This window comes from Macaca nemestrina, chromosome 13, assembly GCF_043159975.1.
Source record: "Macaca nemestrina isolate mMacNem1 chromosome 13, mMacNem.hap1, whole genome shotgun sequence".
Lineage (NCBI taxonomy): Eukaryota > Metazoa > Chordata > Mammalia > Primates > Cercopithecidae > Macaca > Macaca nemestrina.
In genome coordinates this window covers 42,431,282-42,452,356 of record NC_092137.1, presented here as the reverse complement: position 1 = coordinate 42,452,356, position 21,075 = coordinate 42,431,282, and the positions used below count along the sequence as shown (strand labels likewise).

Sequence of the window (21,075 nt, the reverse complement as noted above, 5' to 3'; positions counted from 1 at the left end):
TGGGAGGTGGGAGTAAATTTGCCTACCTATTGAGTAGCGCATCACAGAGAGCTGTTCATTCCCGTCTGTGTGGATAGAAACTAGATCTCTGGTTTCTGCATCCAGAACAAACCACCTGTTAAGAAGTAAAAACCAAAATTTTCTTCAGATATTAGCATTTATAGAAAAAAAAAGTTGTTTTCTTTTTTTTTTTTTTTTTTTTTTTTGAGACAGTCTTGCTTTGTCATAAGGCTGGTGTGCATGGAGTGATCCTAGCTCACCACAACGGCCTTGAACTTCCGGGCTCACACCATCCTCCCACACCTCAGCCTCCTGAGTTGCTGGGACTACAGGTGCATGCCACCATAACTGGCTAATTTTTAATTTCTTTTTTGTTTAGAGATGGGGTCTTACTGTGTTATCCAGGCTGGCCTTAAACTCCCACCTCAGCCTCCCAAACTAATGAGATTACAGGCATGTGCCACTGTGCCCAGACAGATTTATTTTTTTAATTTTAAGAATTTTTAATAATGGTCCTTAAGTATGACATGTTTTCTTCTTCTGATGAAGGATAAATTCATTTAGCAAAATGCTGCTAGATAAAACATACATAAATATATATGGGCCTAGACATATTCTCATTTCTATTTGGGTATTCATTGACTGCCATTCCTGTCTCTTTGCTAGGCACTGTTTAAATATAAAACAGAAATACAGGATCAGTGTTCTTGAAGAAGACACTAAGTTGGGAGAAAGGAAATGAGTCAATTGAAACAAAGAATGAAGAAATGCCAACCTCAGTGATGGTGACTCAATATAATAGAGGAACTCATAGGAGGAAAATGAATGATAGCAAACAGAAAAACATCCTTAGGGAAGATGTAAGATGTGGGTTGAGCTGAACACTGAGGGAATGTCAGACATTTTAGGCAGGAGGAACAGGAGCTGTATAGCTAGGGAGGTGGGAAAAACCATGGACAATATGAAGGTGGGAGGGAACAGTAGCAAGTCATTCATTTGGTGTGATTCAAAAGAACCAGTAGGGAGCACTCTCCTCCCTGAGACCTCCAACACTTGCACAGGGAAGCTCTAAATTCTTTGAAAGAGATATTTTTTCATTCACATTTATAGGAAAAGTCAAAATGCAAATGCCTCTTGAGAGGTAAAACAATGACTTAAATCCAATGACATTATAAATCTCTATTATTAGACCTTTTTCCTAAAAGTATTTGAAGGAAAGGATGGGTACTTCAGAAGAGTATGGTGAAACCAGGAATATAAAGCAAAGATGGGAACCGTGGGCAGGCAAACTTAAGGCTGCATAAGGGAGAGGATGGCAGCATGCACAGCTGGTTGGAAGAATTCAGAGTTGAGCACTGCCCAGATTAGAGTAGGCACTAAATATCTTCAGAATGAGTAAGTGAACAAATAAATTAAAAGTAAGTCTTGAACATGTTAAAAGCCAAATTTTAGCAAGAGGTATTTAATAGTAGTGCAGTGTGCAGGAAGAAAATGGATGGGATGGAACGAACAGGACAAGACTAGAAAAACAATCACTACTTATTGGCCTTTAAACTCAAGTATTCACATATAAATTCTATTTCTCTTACCTGAGTAGATGACAGAATTTACAAATTAGGTTAGCTGCCTAAAAGTTTCAACCCATAGCTTACAAGTTACTAAAAATTCATTCATGAACTGAACAGGGCAAAAAAAGCAGCAAGTTTTTTTTTTTTCTTTCTGAGACGGAGGCTTGCTTTTGTCCCCAGCCTGCAGTGCAGTGGCACGATCTTGACTCACTGCAACCTCCGCCTCCTGGGTTCAAGCGATTCTCATGCCTCACTGTCCCGAATAGCTGGGATTACAGGTGGGCGCCACCACACCCAGCTAATTTTTGTATTTTTAGTAGAGACAGAGTTTTACCATGTTGGCCAGGCTGGTCTCAAACTCCTGACCTCAGGTGATGTGCCCACCTCAGCCTCCCAAAGTGCTGGGATTATAGGCGTGAGCTACTGTGCCCGGCAAGTTTTTATTTTTAATCTTTATTTTTTACCTGCTCCTACCTTCTGAGTCATTTCATTTTTATTCAGATGGAAAAAATTCCACCACTAATATAAGCCAATAAAAATAATCATGATGACAGCTTTTTTTTTTTTTTTTTTGAGATGGAGTCTCACTCTGTCACCCAGACTGGAGTGGAGTGGTGCTATCTTGGCTCACTGCAACCTCCGCCTCCACCTCCGGGTTCAAGTGATTCTCGTGTCTTAGCTTCCCAAGTAGCTGGGACTACAGGCATGCCCCACTATGCACCGATAATTTTTTGAATTTTTAGTTGAGACAGGGTTTCGCCATATTGACCAGGCTCGTCTCAAACTCCTGATCTCGAACTCCTGACCTCAGGTGATCCACTTGCCATGGCTTCCCAATGTGGTGGGATTACAGGCATGAGCCACTGCACCTGGCTGATAAGTCGCTTTTCATTTTGAAGCATTGTAACTAATATCTGGGAAAGGGACCATTTCCCTCTTAAATTAAAAGAAATATTCAGGAGAGAGAAAAGGGCTTGAAGGATTTTTTTTTTTTTTAAGCTTAGTGATATTGTTTAACGTGGCTTAGTGTATTCAAGGTAGAATTGAAGACTAAAAGATCCCAATTTTTTACCTTGTCAACAAAGAGCCAAACTCTGTAAAATATTTGAAGAGATTTATTCTGAGCCAAATATGAGTGACCACGGCCCATGGTGAGAGGGCCCTCACAGAACATGTGCCCAAGGTGGTTGAGGCACAGCCTAGTTTTATACATTTTAAGGTGACATGAGACATCAATAAAATACATGTTAAGATATACACTGGTTTGGCCAGGCGTGGTAGCTCACGTCTGTAATCCCAGCACTTTGGGAAGCCGAGGCAGGCGGATCACTAGGTTGGGAGTTCAAGACCAGCCTGGTCAACATGGTGAAATCCCGTCTCTACTAAAAATACAAAAATTAGCTGGGCATGGTGGCAAGTGTCTGTAATCCCAGCTACTCGGGAGGCTGAGGCAGGAGAATCGCTTGAACCCGGGAGGCTGAGGCTGCAGCGAGCAGAGATTGCACCACTATGCTCTATCCTGGGCGACAGAGCGAGACTCTGTTTAATAATAACAATAATAATAATAAAAAAAAAGCAGCAGCAGCCAGGTGCAGTGGCTCACGCCTGTAATCCCAGCACTTAGGAAGGCTGAGGCAGGTGGATCATGAGGTCAGGAGATCAAGACCATCCTGGCTAACCCGCTGAAACCCCGTCTCTACTAAGAATACAAAAAAATAGCTGGGTATGGTGGCGGGTGCCTGTAGTCGCAGCTACTCGGGAGGCTGAGGCAGGAGAATGGTGTGAACCCAGGTGGTAGAGCTTGCCGTGAGCTGAGATGGCACCACTGCATTCCAGCCTGGGAAAACAAAAACAAAAGACGATATACATTGGTTCAGTCCGGGAAGGCAAAACAACTCGAAGGTAGGTGGGGGCTTCCAGGTTACAGGAGATTTAAATACTTTCTGACTGGCAGGCCAGGCGCAGTGGCTCATGCCTGTAATCCCAGCACCTTGGGAGGCCGAGGTGGGTGGATCATGAGGTCAGGAGATGGAGCCCATCCTGGCTAATAAGGTGAAACTCCGTCTCTAGTAAAAAAAATACAAAAAATTAGCCGGGTGTGGTGGTGCCTGTAGTCCCAGCTACTCGGGAGGCTGAGGCAGAAGAATCGTTTGAACCCGGGAGGTGGAGGTTGCAGTGAGCCGAGATTGTGCCACTGCACTCCAGCCTGGGCGACAGAGCAAGACTCCGTCTTAAAAAAAAAAAAAAAAAAAAATTCTTGGCAATTGGTTATCATCAGTAGAAAGGAATTGTCTGGGTTATGATGTGGGGTTGTGGAGACCAAAGTTTTATCATGCAGATAAAGTCTTCAGGTAGCAGATTTCAGAGGGAATAGAATAGAATAGAAACAGAGAAATGTTTCTTATCAGACTTAAAAGTCTGTATTAATATTAAATGTTGGTTGGCTTTTCCTGAATTCTAAGAGGTTATAACAAAGCATGACCTTCCCTTCCCATTATGGCCTGAACCAGTTTTTCAGATTAATTTTGGAATTCCCTGGCAGAGACGAGGGGTCCAGTCAGATGGTAGGGAGGCCTTAGAATTTTATTTTTGATTTATAACTTATCAGTGAAATCTCTAAACATATTCATAAATTTTAGTAATTTGTGAGCTATGAGCTGAAACTTCCAGGCAGCTAACCTAATTTTGTCATCTACTCAGGTAAGATAAATATCTTTCATATGTGAATACTTGAGTTTAAAGGCCAATAAGCAGGAAAACTGGCACTTTGAAGCCATATGCTTCATGTTTCCAATTATTTTCATTTCAAAAAGTGCACAGGAAGGCCGGGCATGGTGCCTCATGTCTGTAATCCTAGCACTTTGGGAGGCTGAGGCAGGAGGATCGCTTGAACACAGGAATTCAAAACCAGACTGGGCAACGTAGTGAGACCTTATCTCTATTTTATTTTAAAATAACATTAAAAGTAAAATATAAAATAAAAAACAAAAACCACAGAAGAAATACACTTTATTACAACTTGACAGTACCCACAGGTTATGTTTCTTCTGAGAATGTAATTCATTAACCAATTTTTATGACTATTCCTATGAAATTCCTCTGGGCCTAGAAATGCCAAAGCTGATGCCAAGTGCCTTTTTAGAGTAAGGGAACAAAATAATTTCCTAGTTCAGACTGAACTGACACACCAAAATGACAAGATACAGAGCTGCTCTGTATCAAGTGAGTTTTTAATGAGTTTATGGAAACTTTATGACACTCTCATGCATTTAAAAATTATTACTTTTATCTATTTATTTTTTTTGAGACAGGGTCTCACTCTGTTGCCCAGGCTGGAGTGCAGTTTACTGCAGCCTCAACCTCCCAGGCTCTCAGGTGATCCTCCCACCTTAGCCTCCTGAGTAGCTGGGACCAAAAGCATGTGCTACCATACCATACCATGCTATCATTTTTTGTAGAGGAGGGGTTTTGCCATGTTGCTGGTCTCGAACTCCGAGGCTCAAGAATCCTCTCACCTTGGCCTCCCAAAGTGTTGGGATTATAGGTGTGAGCACCACACCAGCTCAATTTTTATTTTGGAGAAGCACCAACTGATACTGTTTTAAGATTGTTTCAAAGTCAGTTTAATCTTCCTAGGAAAACTATGTAATTTTATCTCTTTGGACACTCCCTGAGAATGTAATGAAACCCTGTAGTGTCTGTTTTGGTAAAAATGTGTAGAAACCTAAAAACTCTTAGTCATTTACTAGTTAGAGATAGTGACTATCAAAAAAGAAACCAGAAAACCCCTACCAAACAGTGCCTAAGTTTTCTATTTCTTTAATTATTAATACATTATCAGACACTAATTCTTCTACTTTTGGTAAATCATTTTTAGTAGTAATTCAATGTTTGTTATTAAAGGTATACAATTTCCATACATAATTTTGGAGTTCCCACCCCTTTTCATTGCAAGCACTATGTTTTACCTTCAGAAAAGACTTTTTGGCTCAGAGGCTCCATCTCTAACAACAAATCCTCTAGCCAAGGGGATTTTCTACAAATTAAAAAACATTTTTAAAAAAAAATTTCACTCCTGGCTTCAAGAGATCTTCCTGCCTGGGCCTTGGGCCTGAGCCACCATGATGGCCAAATAAACAAATATTTAAGTTTTTACTATTTCATTGTATTCTTATTCTAGTCTAGAGTATATACATTAGAACCAAGTTTCTGGCTGGGTGTGATGGCTCATGCCTGTAATTCCAGCACTTTGGGAGGCTGAGACAAGCAGATCACTTGAGGTCAGGAGTTCAAGACCAGCTTGGCCAAATGGTGAAACCCTGTCTCTACTAGAAATACAAAAATTAGCCAGGCACGGTGGTCCACACCTGTAGTCCCAGCTACCTGGCATGCTGAGGCACAAGAATCGCCTGAACCCAGGAGGCAGAGGCTGCAGTGAGCTGAGATTATGCCACTGCACTCCATCTTGGGCAACAGAGCAAGACTCTGCAAAAGGGAAAAGGGAAAGGGAAGTGGAAGATCCATTAGGCCTTACAGAATCCCACAATGATTGTAACTATGGTACTGGCATTAAGCACAGATTTTTTATATATATATATAAATGGAACAGAATTCAAAGTCCAGAGAAAATCTCATACATCTTTGGTCAATTTATTTTCAAAAATGGTGCCAATACTATTCAATGGAGAAAGAAAAGTCTTTTCAACAAATGGTGCTGTAACTGAATATCCACATACAAACGAATGAAGTTGGACACCTACTGGGCCATACTATATATGAAGATTAACTCAAGACGAATTGGAGACCTAAAGGTAAGAGCTACAACTATAAAACTCTTAGAAGATAACATAGAAATAAATATTTATGCCCAAGAAACAAGAGAAAGAACAGATAAACTAAACTACATCAAAACTTAAAACTCTGGTGCTACTAACAACAGCAAGAAAGTGAAAAGACCACCCTCAGCATGAGAAAAAATATTTCAAAAAGATCTACAAGGAACTGTATCCAGAATGTATAAAAAACTCTTACAAGAATAGACAACCCAATTCAAAGATGGGCACAGGATTTCAACATACATTTCTCTAAAGAGAATATACAAGCGGCCAATAAGTACTTGAAGAAATGCTCAACATCATTAGCCATCAAAGAATCATAATGAAAAACCGCTTCACACCCACTAGGATGGCTATAATCAAAACACAGATAATAATATGTATTGGCAAAGATGTGGAGAAACTGAAACCCCTCATACATTGCTGGTGGAATCATAAGCCAATAATGGCTGCTGTGAAAAAGTTTGGTAGTTCCTAAAAAAACAAAACAAAATTTTTTGTTGCCGTTGTTTTGTTTTTGAAAAAGGATCTCACTCTGTCATCTAGGCTGGAGTGCAGTGGTGCCATCATAGCTCCCTATGATAGCCTCAACCTCCCAGATTCAAATTATCCTCCCACCTCAGGCTTTTGAGTAGCTGGGACCACAGGCATGCACCACCATGCCTGGCTAATTTTTTTTTTATTTTTTTTTTGTAGAGGCAAGGTCTTGCTATATTGCCCAGGCTGGTCTCAAACTCCTGGGCTCAAGTGATCCTCCTGCTTCAGCCTCCCAAAGTGTGGGGATTACAGGTGTGAGCCACTGTGCCTGGCCTTAAAATGTTAAACATGGAGTTATCACATAACCCAACAATTCTACTCCTTTATATCCCAGAGAGCTGAAAACATATATCCACTCTAAAGCTCGTGTATGAATGTATGTAGCAGCATTATTCATAGCAGCCAAAAAGTGGAAATAACCCCTATGTCCATCAATTGATGAAGGTGGTATATCCATACAATGGAATGTTATTTGGCCATAATACACGCTATGTATGAAGTACTCAACGCGGATAAACCTTGAAAACATTACGTGAAAGAAGCTAATCACAAAACACGTTATATGATTCATTCCATTTATAGAAAATGCCCAGAACAGACAACCTACAAAAACAGAAAGTGGGTCAGTTGCCTAGAGCAAGGGGGAGGTGGGTGGGGTAATGGGGAATGACTATTAATGGGTACAGGATTTCTTTCTGGGTTAAAAATTGTTCTGAAATTAGACTGTGAGGACAGCTGCACAACCCTGTGAACTTACTGAATTATATATCTTAAATCAGTGAATTTTATAGTATATGAATTATTTTTTCTTTCTTTTTTTGGGGGGTATGTGAATTATATCTCAACAAAGCTGTTAAAAAGAATCCTTTCTATGTGAGCATTAACTTCTGCTTTCTGTTTTGAGACAGTGCCCAGGCTGGAGTGCAATGGTGTGATCTTAGTTCACTGCAACCTCTGCCTCCTGGGATCAAGCAATCCCCCTGCCTCAGCCTCCCGAGTAGCAGGGACTACAGATGCACACACCACCACGCCTGGTTAATTAAAAAAATTTTTTTGTAGAGACAGGGTTTTGCCATGTTGCCCAGGCTGGTTTCAAACTCCTAGGCTCAAGCAATCCACCTGCCTTGGCCTCCTCCCAAAGTGCTGGGTTTACAGGCATGAGCCGCCGTGCCCAGGAGCATTAATGTGTTAAGGAAGTAGTATGTCCACTTAAGGTTACAGGTTTAATTTTTTTCTCTTAAAATTACATTAATAATATATTATTTTAAAATGATAATTGTACTTATTTGACGCTTTATTCACACTGTGCTTACTCTTTGGTTACATGAAGTAGAAGATATCCAGATCTGGACATGAAGACATCATTACATTTTTTTTACTAGTCACTTTTTTTTGATCATGCACAACTTGGACATGTGTTGCATTCTACTAGAAAAATGTCCTTGGCTGGGTATGGTGGCTCATGCCTGTAATCCCACTACTTTGGGAGGTCCAGGCAAGGTGATCACTTGAGGCCAGGGGTTCGAGACCAGCCTGGCCAACATGGCGAAACCCTGTCTCTACTAAAAATATAAAAATTAGCTGGGTATGGTGGTGGGCACCTGTAATCCCAGCTACTTAGGAGGCTGAGGCTAGAGAATCACTTGAGCCTGGGAGGCAGAGGTTACAGTGAGCTGAGATCACGCCATTGCACTCCAGGCTGGGAGAAAGAGGGAAACTGTCTCTAAATAAATAAATAAAAATAAAAATAAATACATAAAATAAAATAAAAATTTCCTAACCCTAGGTGTGAGTTTTTTCAGGCTTAGGGTCAGTGATAATAATAGAATGGCTACATTAAGATTTTTCCACTTCAGACAATACAGTCAGGTATTCACAGATCCAAGGCAAAAATAAAAACAAACGAGAAAGTTTCCCAAGGACCAAAAGAACCTAACCAGATGTGAAACCAAAGACAGGAGTTACATACAGAATGAACACTGACAACTACATCTCCCCTAGATTCTAATCAATCTCCAAATGGACTGCCAGCACTTTCAATTTAGTTATCGCATCACTCTCAGTTATAAAGTGTTTTCTACTTACAACTCCAAGAGAAACCAATTGGCTTAACTTTAGTTTAAGTCACTAAAATTGAGTGACTTTCCATTTTAAGCTTGTCAATGATGACTTCACAGCTATGTAAATGTTCGAAAGTAATTCCAGTGAGTTTTTCAGAACAATTTTCCCTTACAAATTGGGGCTGTGTATGTACATTTGTAAACACAGTGTTTTCTTCAACCAAGCAGTTTATCTTCATGATTCAAACCCCGCTAGCCTTACAATCGCCCATTTAGTGTTTGACTCCCTTGTATACATAGTATGCTTTAAAAATGTCAATCAGTGATTTAATTGTCAAAGACAAACCTTCCTAACAATATTTCTAAGAAATGCTATAAATATCTCAAAGAGTATTGTTGGATTAGAGGAAAGGACAGGCTTTGGAACCATGCAGCACCTGAGCTCAATCACAAGTAACAGCACTCTATGGGTCTTGGTTTCCTGTCTGTGCAATCATGATATTAATAAACACTTTGTTACATTCTTGTGAAGATTAGGAGTAACAGATAAAAAGAATTTAGTGGCTGGGCACCGTGGCTCATGCCTGTAATCCTAGCACTTTGGGAGGCCGAGGCGGGTGGATCACGAGGTCAGATTGAGACCATCCTGGCTAATACAGTGAAACTTTAGTAGAGAGTAACACGTCTCTACTAAAAATACAAAAAAAAAAAAAAAAATTAGCCGGGTGTGGTGGTGGGCGCCTGTAGTCCCAGCTACTTTGGAGGCTGAGGCAGGAGAATGGTGTGAACCTGGGAGGCGGAGCTTGCAATGAGCCAAGATTGCGTCACTGCACTCCAGCTTGGGTGACAGAGTGAGACTCCATCTCAAAAAAAAAAAAAAAAGATTTTAGCACAAGGTCATCAGACACTGAATAAATGATATCTCTTACTTTTATTATTTCAAGGACTTTAGCATGTGTGATAAAATAAAGATTTGAAGTGAATTTCTTTGTGGTTTTCTGAAAACTAGATCAGCACTACACCTCAGATGGTTTACTACGTGCTTAACAACAATTTTTTTTGGTTGAAGAAAATAATTTCCTCCAAATCCTACAGTGACCTGTTATGTGTCTTTCTCAAAGACAATGGACCAAATTCGGTCCAAATGGACAACTGTCCAAGTCTAAGTGCTTTTAAACCTCATAATGATCTATTACTAATGTGTTTTGGGGAAGATCTGAGCTAGCCTTCTACATTTGCAAAGTATCACCAATTGCTCTCTCCAGCAGCCTAGTTCTAAATTTCAATGATTTCACTCAATAGCATCTCTAGTTGCACATTCATAATTCAATTATCTTTAAAGACCTGTTTTTCCATTATACTGAAAGATTCTGCAGCACTATATGTAAGAAGAAATTGGAATGTTTTCACATTTCAGGTTTTAATTTGTATCTAACAGCCAGAAGGAAAAATTGCTACCAAAAAAAATCCCCTCTAAATGACTAAATTTAGTTTTAGAATTAAATGAATTAGTTGGTTTAAAGTATTTAAGTCTTATATATAAACAAAAATATTTACATAAGTATGTTCACAATAGTCTCACCCCATTAAAAATCAGCATTCCATATTTTTTAATGAGTTTAATTTTGGGAAAATTGACTTCATGTTTTTCTTTGCCTCCTTAAAAATGTGAGGAGGACTACTTACTAGCAGAGGCAATAAAGATGAGTCAATTAAAGATACATAAATCATCAACATGTTAACCTTAGAAAGGTACTATGCAAGGTCTGCAAGACAGGTCTTAAATTATTTTAGAAAATGTATCTTTATTATATATCTGCATAGCATTTAAAATAAGACAGGATGGCAAAAGGTATAGCACAAACAACTTATAAATGCTCAATTGTGTTACATCAGCTTCAAATCCTTCCCCTGCATAAAAGAAAATGAGGAGAGAAATTTTCTGATTCTTCTAATTTCACAAAGCAAAGTCAAATCTGCTAACTCCTTTTCAATGAAGCCCATAATGACCCCTCTATCATTTTGCAACTGCACTCCTTCTTAATCTCCCAACATTTTCCCTATCCTCACATGGTTCTTAACATTTTCTAATATAATTCGTTATGATGTTTATTATTTTTATGTTTTATATTTTGTAGAGATGGGGTCTCATTCAGGCTGGTCTGAAACTCCTGGCCTCAAGCAATCTTCCTGCCTCAGCCTCCCAAAGCACTGGAATTACTGGTGTGGGCTACTACAACTGGCCTTCGTTTTTTTTATTTTTATTTTTTTGAGATGGAGCCTTGCTCTGTTGCCCAGGCTGGAGTGCAGTGGCGCAATCTCGGCTCACTGCAACCTCTGTCTCCCAGGTTCAACTGATTCTCCTGCCTTAGCCTCCCAAGTAGCTGGGATTACAGGTGTGCGCCACCACACCCGGCTAATTTTTGTATTTTTAGTAGAGATGGGGTTTTGCCACATTGGCCAGGCTGGTTTCGAACTCCTGACCTCAGGTGATCTGCCTACCTTGGCCTCCCAAAGTGCTGGGATTACAAGTATGAGCCACCGTGTCTGGCTGCATCAGGCCTTATTTTTTATTTTCTGTCCCATACACACTAAAATGTGGGCTTCACAGGGCAGGAATTTTTGTTTTGTTTTCTGTTGTATTCTGAATACATACAATAGCATGTAGCAATAGGCAGGTGCCCAATAAATAACTGAATTGTATGAATATACATAACAGATAAGAACAACAAGTATATTAGTGTGCCACTTAAGAGATTAATTCTCCAGATCAGATCGAGGACATTCCTGATTAAGCATTTAAACATCCCACCACTTCAGGTTACTCAGCTCACTTAAAGACCCTACCTGCCTGAGTGCGTTCCTATGGCCACCACTGTGCCACTTGGATGAAAATCTGCACAGTGTCCTGGTTCCTAGAAAAGAGACAGACAGCTGTTGGGGAGTACATGAGAAAGTCTCCCTAGATCTATGGGGATAGTGGCAAAAACATCTGAAAATAACCTGTTTCATATAAACATAAAATTTCCATCAACTTTGTAGCTAATGAGAAATAACACGCGGCTATCAGAGGAAAAAGAATTTCAGAGCATGAAGGGGATATGCTGGCAGAGTGGTGAGGGAAAAGGACAACCAGCTTGTGGCTAGGGAGTGGAACAATAATAAGGATAACAACAACAAACACTGGTACAGTTCTTTAGCATCCACAAAGAACCTGTATCCACCTTTTGGGCTAGAGAAGGTGGATGTCTGGGTTGGGTAGAGAGAAAATACAGTAAGAGACCACTCAGAAAGAAGACAGTACAGCCTGTTAGTGAGTAGCACTTACTGAATCCAACTGCAACGCCACCCGAGGCACAAATATTTCCACAATAATTAATGCTATATAGATATGTGAAATCTTTATGATTTTACCACTGAAGCTGATGGACAAATTGAGCTTTTACGCTGCTAACTTCTTATTTATTTTTTATTTTTTGAGACGGAGTCTCGCTCTGTTGGCCAGGCTGGAGTGCAGTGGCGTGATCTTGGCTCACTGCAAGCTCCACCTCCCAGGTTCACGCCATTCTCCTGCCTCAGCCTCCCGAGTAGCTGGGACTACAGGCGCCCGCCACCACGCCCGGCTAATTTTTTGTATTTTTAGTAGAGACGGGGTTTCACCGTGTTAGGCAGGATGGTCTCGATCTCCTGACCTCGTGATCCGCCCGCCTTGGCCTCCCAAAGTGCTAGGATTACAGGCGTGAGCCACCATGCCCGGCCTAACTTACTTCTTTAAAATCGGTTCATGTTCACACTTTAAGACTAAACACTACCCTCTTATCTCCACCCTCTTTTACTAAATCATATGTTTACATTGGTTTGAATCAACACTTAGTCCTTTTTACTCTGCTGCTCTCAACTTTCAGTGTGAGGAGTTTCTGTGGGGAGGTTAATAATCACATCTTGCTTCACTTACATCTACCAGCCTGGTCCATTCCAGCCTGTGTTCCATTGAGTTCCACAGGCATACCTGCCTGTCCTGAGCACATGTCAAGAGCAAATCTTTGAAGGGATGTGTAGCAAGACCCCAAAGCTCATCTGTATGACCCTGAAAATGAAAGACACTCATTGCTATAAAAACCAAAGAACATAATAAAAAATACTCAGTTAATGGTTAGTATCACACAGCTTACCTGTACTTCTATTTGGAAGCCATCATTAAATGCTCCCCGTAAAATAAAGTTTCGTGATGTGCCTACTAAAAATTGATCTGCCTTTCCTTCTGCTACAGCTCTGATTGTGCCATACTGATCAGGAACCTAGAAAAAAAAGTGTAAAGTCACCATATACATACTAACATGCATTAATTACTACTCGAAGCCTGCATTTATAGCTATAAGCAATTATGAGGTAATTATGACAAAAGCCCAAATTTGAACATGGTAATCTTGTACTACTAATAATTTATTTGTCCAGACAATTACATTTTATTATACTGAAGTTATAATAATTATCAACACTCTTTGCTTCAATTAATTTTAAACATGTATTTTACATGATTTTAGGAGTTAAGGGTTAAGAATAGGGAAAAAAGGCTGGGCGTGGTGGCTCACACCTATAATCCCAGCACATTTGGAGGCCAAGGCAGGTGGATCATCTGAGGTCAGGAGTTTGGGACCAGTCTGGCCAACATGGTGAAACCCCATTTCTACTAAAAATACAAAAATTAGCTAAGTGTGGTGGCAGGCGCCTATAATCCCAGCTACTCAGGAGGCTGAGGCAGGAGAATTGCTTGAACCCGGAGGCAAAGGTTACAGTTAGCCAACATTGGGCCGCTGTATTCCAGCCTGGGCGACAGAGCAAGACTCTGTCTCAGGAAAAAAAAAAAAAAAGAAAGAAAAATGAAGTAAGTTCTATTAGATCACATGAAGAATGTGGTTGGGTTTTGTTACTTATTAGTTATATTAGTTACATTACTTTGGGTAAGTTACTTAGCCTAAGAAACATTTTCTGTAATATGAGGATAATAATACATGCCCTACCTACTCTTGATTGTTGTACGGATCAAAATATAAAAACATTCTCACCACAAAAAAATGACAAATGCATGAGGCAACAGATATAATAACTACCCTGACTGGATTACTATACAGCAGATCTGTATCAAAACATCAGAGTGTATCCCATAAATATGTTCAATTACAATGTGTCAATTAAAAAAATGTAATGTGGAATTTCTTTGTAAATTAAAAAACAATATATTGTAAAGTATTATAATAATAGGACTCCTTGGGAGAGCAGTTTCGTTTAATGCAATACATGGAACAATCTCAGTGAACGCTATGTTAATACATTTAATAATAATCTCAAAGAATGATTCTGAAATAATGAAATTATAAATTCCACTTTACAAAGTGGGATCTAAAATTACTCCTATAAATACAAATAACTGAATTCTAAGAGTAATTCAAATTTATGTTAGAAATGGGAAAGGAAGGAGTGAACTAGACTGTATAGCTTTTAATAACAAAGGATATGAGTTATCTGTGAAGAAAATAGTGATGGAAGTTGCATTTTCAGTATGAACTGAAGGTTGTGATTAAGCAACTCTTTACTATCCATCTTCTTGGAAATAAAATCCAAGAGCAGTACTATCAGAATCCTCTTTTTAAGAGGATTTTCCAGAAGATTTTCTCTGGAAAGAATGTTACATGTAGAAAAAAAAACACTAAGCATAAATCCAAAATATAAGTCACCAAAAAAGAGAAGAAAAATTAAACTTTGTGACATTTGCTCTGGTTTTAACAGGCAAATTATTCTGCCTAATCTTTAAAAATATTCTTTCAAATTATTTTGTTTAATGGTCTTTAGTTTTTTTTGAAAAAAGTTATCTTAAAGGCAACAGCAAACTCCTTTCTTGAGGGAAGGAAACGAAATTATAAGAATTTAATAAGTTTGCCAGAAAAGTGTAGTTATCTTAATGTGGGACAAAATACCTGAGTTTAGAGTATTTAGTATTTTTATATTCCGTTTCCATCCTTACCTCTATTTCTCTTTCAGGATTCAGATCGTGATCCCACAGAATTATTTTTCTGTCTTTCCCTCCTCCAGTTAATAACATCCCATTTCTCATCTGACAAAGTGTGAACACACTGCCATCATGAGCTTTGATTTGTTTGCTGATTTGATATACACCTAATATGAGGGAAAAATAAAAACACTAGTGATAATACTTTTCACCAGATTTTAGTGTCTATTTGGAAGAAAACTTCAGTAGAACTAGAGTTAACAATCAGAATGTTCTATATGACTCAATCAAAAACCTACTTTCAGCAAGTCTGTGCAAAGCAGGTAGTAAAGCTTAAGGCATAATATAATCTTCTGCATTTATGTCAATATTTATTTACTCTGAAAATATTTCAAAATATTTTCCTCCAAAAAAACCAAAGCTAAAATAGTGATAATTCTACAGACAAAAGGGGATATAGCATAGGTTTCCGAACTTTACTATCTCTCTCAATCATCTTGTATGGTAGACAGAGTAGGTATTACTCTTCTGATTTTAGAGCTCAAGACATAAGAGGTACAGGAGCAGCTTAGGGGATACCACATAGTTAGCTAATAACAAAGCTGTGACTAGACTCAAGTCTCCCACCATGATGTTCCTTTAACTTTGCAAAAACATCTTTGTTTCCTTCTGAGGTAACAGTCACAATGTTTTAACATTGTACAACCATTGTTAACACAGAGGCCTTCTGCTGTGCCAAGGAATACTCCCCTTTATTGCTGAGATACAGGAGCACTATGGAAGTTATTGGGACAAAGGTAGGCAGTGGATACCTGTAGCAGTGGCTTTTGACCTACTAGCAGAGAATAATTTCAGTATTTTAAAAATTAATTCAGCTGTACCAATGTGATGGCTAAATGACAGCCCAGTTTTCTTGTATACCCATAGCACACTTTGTTAAGTACCCAGGGAGTGACCAATGGGGTACATATAAGGTATTTTAGGCAAAACACATGTGGTTTTTAAATTATATTTTGCCCCCTTTTAAGGGTGAGGATAAGATGATAGTACTCATACCTTTTTCTTTGGTATTCATAAATGCCTTCCTCAGAGAAGCTCTTTAGCTAGATAGGCTAGCAGAGCAAGAGTGAAGCTTTTTGGAAGATGATGTCCGACAGAATTAGTTACCAGGTTCAAAATGGGAAGTTACAGCCTTATTGAAATATGGCTAAATTAAGTCAATAAATAGCCCTTAGTCCTCTTGAAAAAATTCAGGTTTAACAACTATTCATTTTCTAAAACTGTTCCTCAACTGATGAATGGATTTTAAAAACATAGTATATCTATATTTAGATATAGATATACTATACAATGTGGTATCACTCAGCCATAAAAAGGAATGAGGTATTGATACATGCTACCACCACATGGATGAACCTTAAAAACATAATGAGAAGTGAAGGCTGGGCGCCGTGGCTCATACCTGTAATCTCAGCACTCGGGGAGGTTGAGCGGGGTGGATCACCTGAGGTCAGGGGTTTGAAACCAACCTGGCCAACACAGCAAAATCCCATCTCTACTAAAAATACAAAATTAGCCAGGCATGATGGCACATGCCTATAACTCCAGTTACTTGGGAGGCTGAGGCAGGAGAATTGCTTGAACCTGGGAGGCTGAGGTTCAGTGAGCCGAAATTGCACCACTGCACTTCAGCCTGGGCAACAAGAGTGAAACTCCGTCTCAAAAAACAAACAAACAACCAACCAAACCAAAACAAAAACAACTAAGTGAAAGAAGCAAGTCATAAAAGACCACACATTGTATGACTCCATTTATATGAAATGTCCCGAACAAGTAAATCTATAGAGACCTAAAGGAGATTGGTGGTTACCTAGGGGCTGAGGGGAGGGAGAAATGGAAAGTGACTACTAACAGGTACAGGTTTTTTTTGGGGGGTGAGGAAAACGTCCTTAGGTTAGATAGTGGTAATGGCTGTACAACCTTGTAAATATACTAAAAACCACTGAACTTTGAAGGGATACTTCAATAGAGTAGATTTCATGGTATGTGAATTATATCTCAAAGCTGTTACTGAGACTGTTCTTTTTTACTATTTGAGCTGCTATTATATTTAACAAATTAACTAAAATTTCTAAGGCTTTGGTATCCTAAAAAAAATTCTCTCAGTGTGAGTATGCTAGTGGTACAAATACTTAATAGATGGGTATATACGGCAGGGAGACAGGAAAGGGCCTGCTTGATTTGGAGGACAGCTTGCCTAATTCAGCAGAGGTGGAAGTAGAACTCCAACAAATGTGCTGTTCAGGTCAACTGTCTCCACTTACACCAACATTTCTCATCTAAAAATACCTTAAAAATTGAACAACACAATTGTGTTCAGTGGAATAGGCAGACAAGTATCTATCTCTGTTCTGATGTGACCATGAGAGTGAGGACACCTGAGAGATGTGAATTTTCTGAGAGTACTACTGGCTTTATTTGGACATTAAAAATACAGAAAAGCAAATTTTAGGCTTATTTCCCTATGCATGGTCAAACTAACAACAGTAGCCTGAAGGCATCATATAAGAAAACACAAAAAGCAGAGGTGTGGGAGTTTCATAGTTCTCCATTAAAATGTAAGAAAATAAAGTTTTTCTATTCTTAAGTCCACTGTCCATATTTCGAAACATGACAAAAACCTTGTTAAACACTTAAAATCCTCCCAGAATGATGGAAAACTAGAAAATAAAAAATAAATATGAAGAAAAAAATGCTTCATCAGAAATAAAAATACTCTATATAGTGATCAAGTCAGTGAGTCCTTCTCACTCCAGGAAAGTTATTTCCTGAGGTGGACCTAGTATCAATTTAGCTTAAAAAATTCAGTGATTCCAATTTAAACAAATTATCAGTTTCCTTTATATAATATTTACCTATAAAACAAATTTATAGCCAAAGATATCTTTCTTATGGGCCTGTATTTCTGATATTCCAGTTGCCAAATAATGTTTGAAATCCCTGCCAAGCAAAATAATTACCCTTGAATTTAAAAAACCTACTCTGCCTTCAGGCTTACTCATATGGTCAAGTCTATCCAAACTTAATCACAAATCTCGCCCTTCTCATCTCTAACAGAAACAAAGCTTCCATAAAAGTTTACACTGCCTGCCAAATAAAGACGTTTGGAAGGCTTTCTGTGCCTGTTTAAATAATCAAATATTAGGGAGACTTTGAAATTTATGTTGTATTCTTAGTAACTGGGCCAATTTGATTATTTGGAGAACACATAAAATGGCAGTGTTTCTTAGCTCCTTTGCAAGACTTAAGAATAGTGAACATTTTAATGGTTCTGTAGATACTCTCAACTTCCACTTACCCACTTAAAAGATTACAAATTATTTTGCATAAGAACAATTTCAGTCTATTTCATATGTGTAAGAAACAAATAACAAAGACCTCATACCTACTTAAGAAATAGAAAATACTAATTATTTGAAGATTCCCATTAATTTATTAGGAATAAATGGTTTGGAAACAAGAAAAAAAATATAACAGCACTTTTAAGACATAAAATACAGTTTTGGTTTGTCTCCTATTTACAAAAGTAAAAGGATTAGTTGTGAAATTACACTTCTGCCATTCAAAAATGTCCTTTAATCAGACATGATGTCACAGTACACTCAAATTTTGGTTGGTAAGACTGCCACAAGTGCAGAAATGTCATAGTTGGGAATATGTAAATTGGACCTACTGAAATCTGGGAGCAAGAATTAAAATATGGAAACTCTGGGCACTTATTCTGGTCTGGACTTCCATTTATTTCACTGCGCTCACCAAATCCTCCCCAGCCAACTGAAAACCTCAAATTCTTAGCAACTTAACCCATAATAGGGTTAAGTCATGTGGCAAAGTACAAGACAGGCCATTTCATGTGCCCAGCAATTTACAAGATTGGATTTCCTGTTTCCTGTTTGTGCATATGTAGAGAGGCTAAGCCACAAATTTTTCAAAGACCAAAATAAAAACCTCTGAACCTCTTCTTCCTGTCCCCAACCTGAACACAAACATTAACACTAACAAAAGGGTGTATTTATACCCAAATTCTGCTCAGTGTTGGAGATTCGTGAAAAATTTAAAAGTCACTGTTTTAATATACTACGCTGTTCCTGGCATTTCTGATACTAAGTAAATGTGCCCAGGAAAGAAAAATGAGAAAAAAAGAAGATAAATAAACAGGAAAAGTAGTTAATATACTTTCGTTGTAACTCTCTTTTTTAAGAACCCTCAACCCACTGCCATTCTTCTCGTATGTAAATTTTGAATCTAAACTGAATGAAAGAGGCTAAGAATATATAGCCAATGATTGAGATCAGGGTCAACGGTAATACAATTTAAGGCTTACTGTTTTAAACTTCTTAATATGTCTAATTCAATTCAACAGCTGAGCTTAGAAATTCAGGTGAATGGATTTGAAAAACATTTAATTCAAACATTAATTTAGTAACAGATGGTCCCTGACTTATGTTGGTTCAATTTATTATTTTTTGACATTATGACAGATTTATCAGGATATAATGCCATCCAGAAGTCAAGGAGCATTTGAATATATGTCCTAAAAAATACAGTACAAAACTCTGTGCAGTCATAAGAAAATAGTAACATGAAATTTAAATTCCACATTTTGGTGAAAATAGTGCTTTCATCAAGACTATTCAACTTTTGCTCCTACATTGACACCCAAAGTTAAGATGAAAGTTATTTCCTTAATGTTTGACAAATAGTTTTCAAACAGCTAGTTTATGAGTTTATTCCTTTTTTCTCCCCTCTCCCATTTTATCACATGGCCATGCATTCTGCCCTAACAGATAACCCAGAACCAGCTCAAGGGAGAGTGAGCCTCTATACTTTTTAAACTAACATATATCATTTCTTTCTAATTATTAATTTCCTAAAGGGAATGGTTCAGTGTAGTCAAATGTGGATTATATAAGCTCAATAAATAACTGGATAAATAATTTCATTAAAAAAGATTATGAAGAAGGTGAAAACAAAAGGTATGTTTGTGACTTGCTCATATTGTTACACTGCAGCTCTTTCTCTCCTGGTCTAATAGATGGGACTGAAAGAGCACTATGTGAGAATTTTAAGAAGTGAGTTTAATATAAGAATACTGTACCTTTAGGTCCTTTCCCAGGTGTGGGCTCTACAGTAGTTTTGCTCCATATAAGCATGACTCCACCTGAGTCTCCAGTAAGAACATCTCCATTCCCCAAGAATGCTAAACACTGCACAAATTTTGGCTTTTCATATTTCTACAAGGAAACAATGAAAATTTTCAATTTTCTTTTTGCCATGACGACTTGATGCTTACTCAACAATTTAAAAAATTAAAGATTTATATACTTAATGACATTAAAACAATCTGATCCTTACCCCAAAAATTCCCTGTTTTCTTGTTAGTGAATTGCCACTCCAGGTCCAGAAGAAAATATGAGATTTACCGCACGTAATTATGGTATTTGCATCTGTTGGGTGAAACTCCACAGCCAAAACAACTTCATTTGTTGTCTATAAAAAGGGAAATAAAACTTTAGATGAATGTATATCCTTATCTTCTTCAAGTATCAATTCAATTACTGCTACTGACAACGATAGGGAAAGATTTTGAGAAAATGCCTCTTCTTCCAAGATAATTTTCCTGAAAAATTTTGATAATGTATTTTTGGGATGATTTAAATTTGATGTCCTTGTATTATTATATCACCTTTTGTGCTACTTATAAAAACTCTGCATTAGAAAGACATTTATATATATATCTTTAACTTTTTGCACATGCCAGAAAAGTACATTTAAAACTATCAAATCTAAGAGCAATGTACATTCTTCCTTAAAGACACTGCTATTTGTATTAAAAGAAAAAAAAAAGAAACTGTCTTATCTTTCTTTGTACTATTATCACAGAGCATTTATTCATACAATTTTTTTTTTTGAGATGTAGTCTTGCTCTGTCACCCAGGGTAGAGTGCAATGGAGTGATCTCGGCTCACGACAACCTCTGCCTCCAGGGTTCAAGGGATTCTCCTGCC

The 21,075-nt window shown here is 38.1% G+C and overlaps 1 protein-coding gene across 4 annotated transcripts in view; it reads right to left on the bottom strand.

Moving 5' to 3' along the window:
• The window catches only part of LOC105464913 (EMAP like 4), a 161,828-nt gene that overhangs the window by 12,510 nt on the left and 128,243 nt on the right, over positions 1–21,075 (bottom strand). For all 4 annotated transcript variants that reach the window (XM_011713045.2, XM_011713046.2, XM_011713048.2 and 1 more), the window contains 7 exons: positions 20,423–20,557; positions 20,166–20,301; positions 15,023–15,174; positions 13,173–13,298; positions 12,956–13,087; positions 11,848–11,915; positions 27–115 (listed from right to left, as the gene is read on the bottom strand). In XM_011713045.2, the coding sequence (XP_011711347.1) occupies positions 27–115; positions 11,848–11,915; positions 12,956–13,087; positions 13,173–13,298; positions 15,023–15,174; positions 20,166–20,301; positions 20,423–20,557 (838 nt within the window). The remainder of the gene's footprint in view (positions 1–26; positions 116–11,847; positions 11,916–12,955; positions 13,088–13,172; positions 13,299–15,022; positions 15,175–20,165; positions 20,302–20,422; positions 20,558–21,075) is intronic.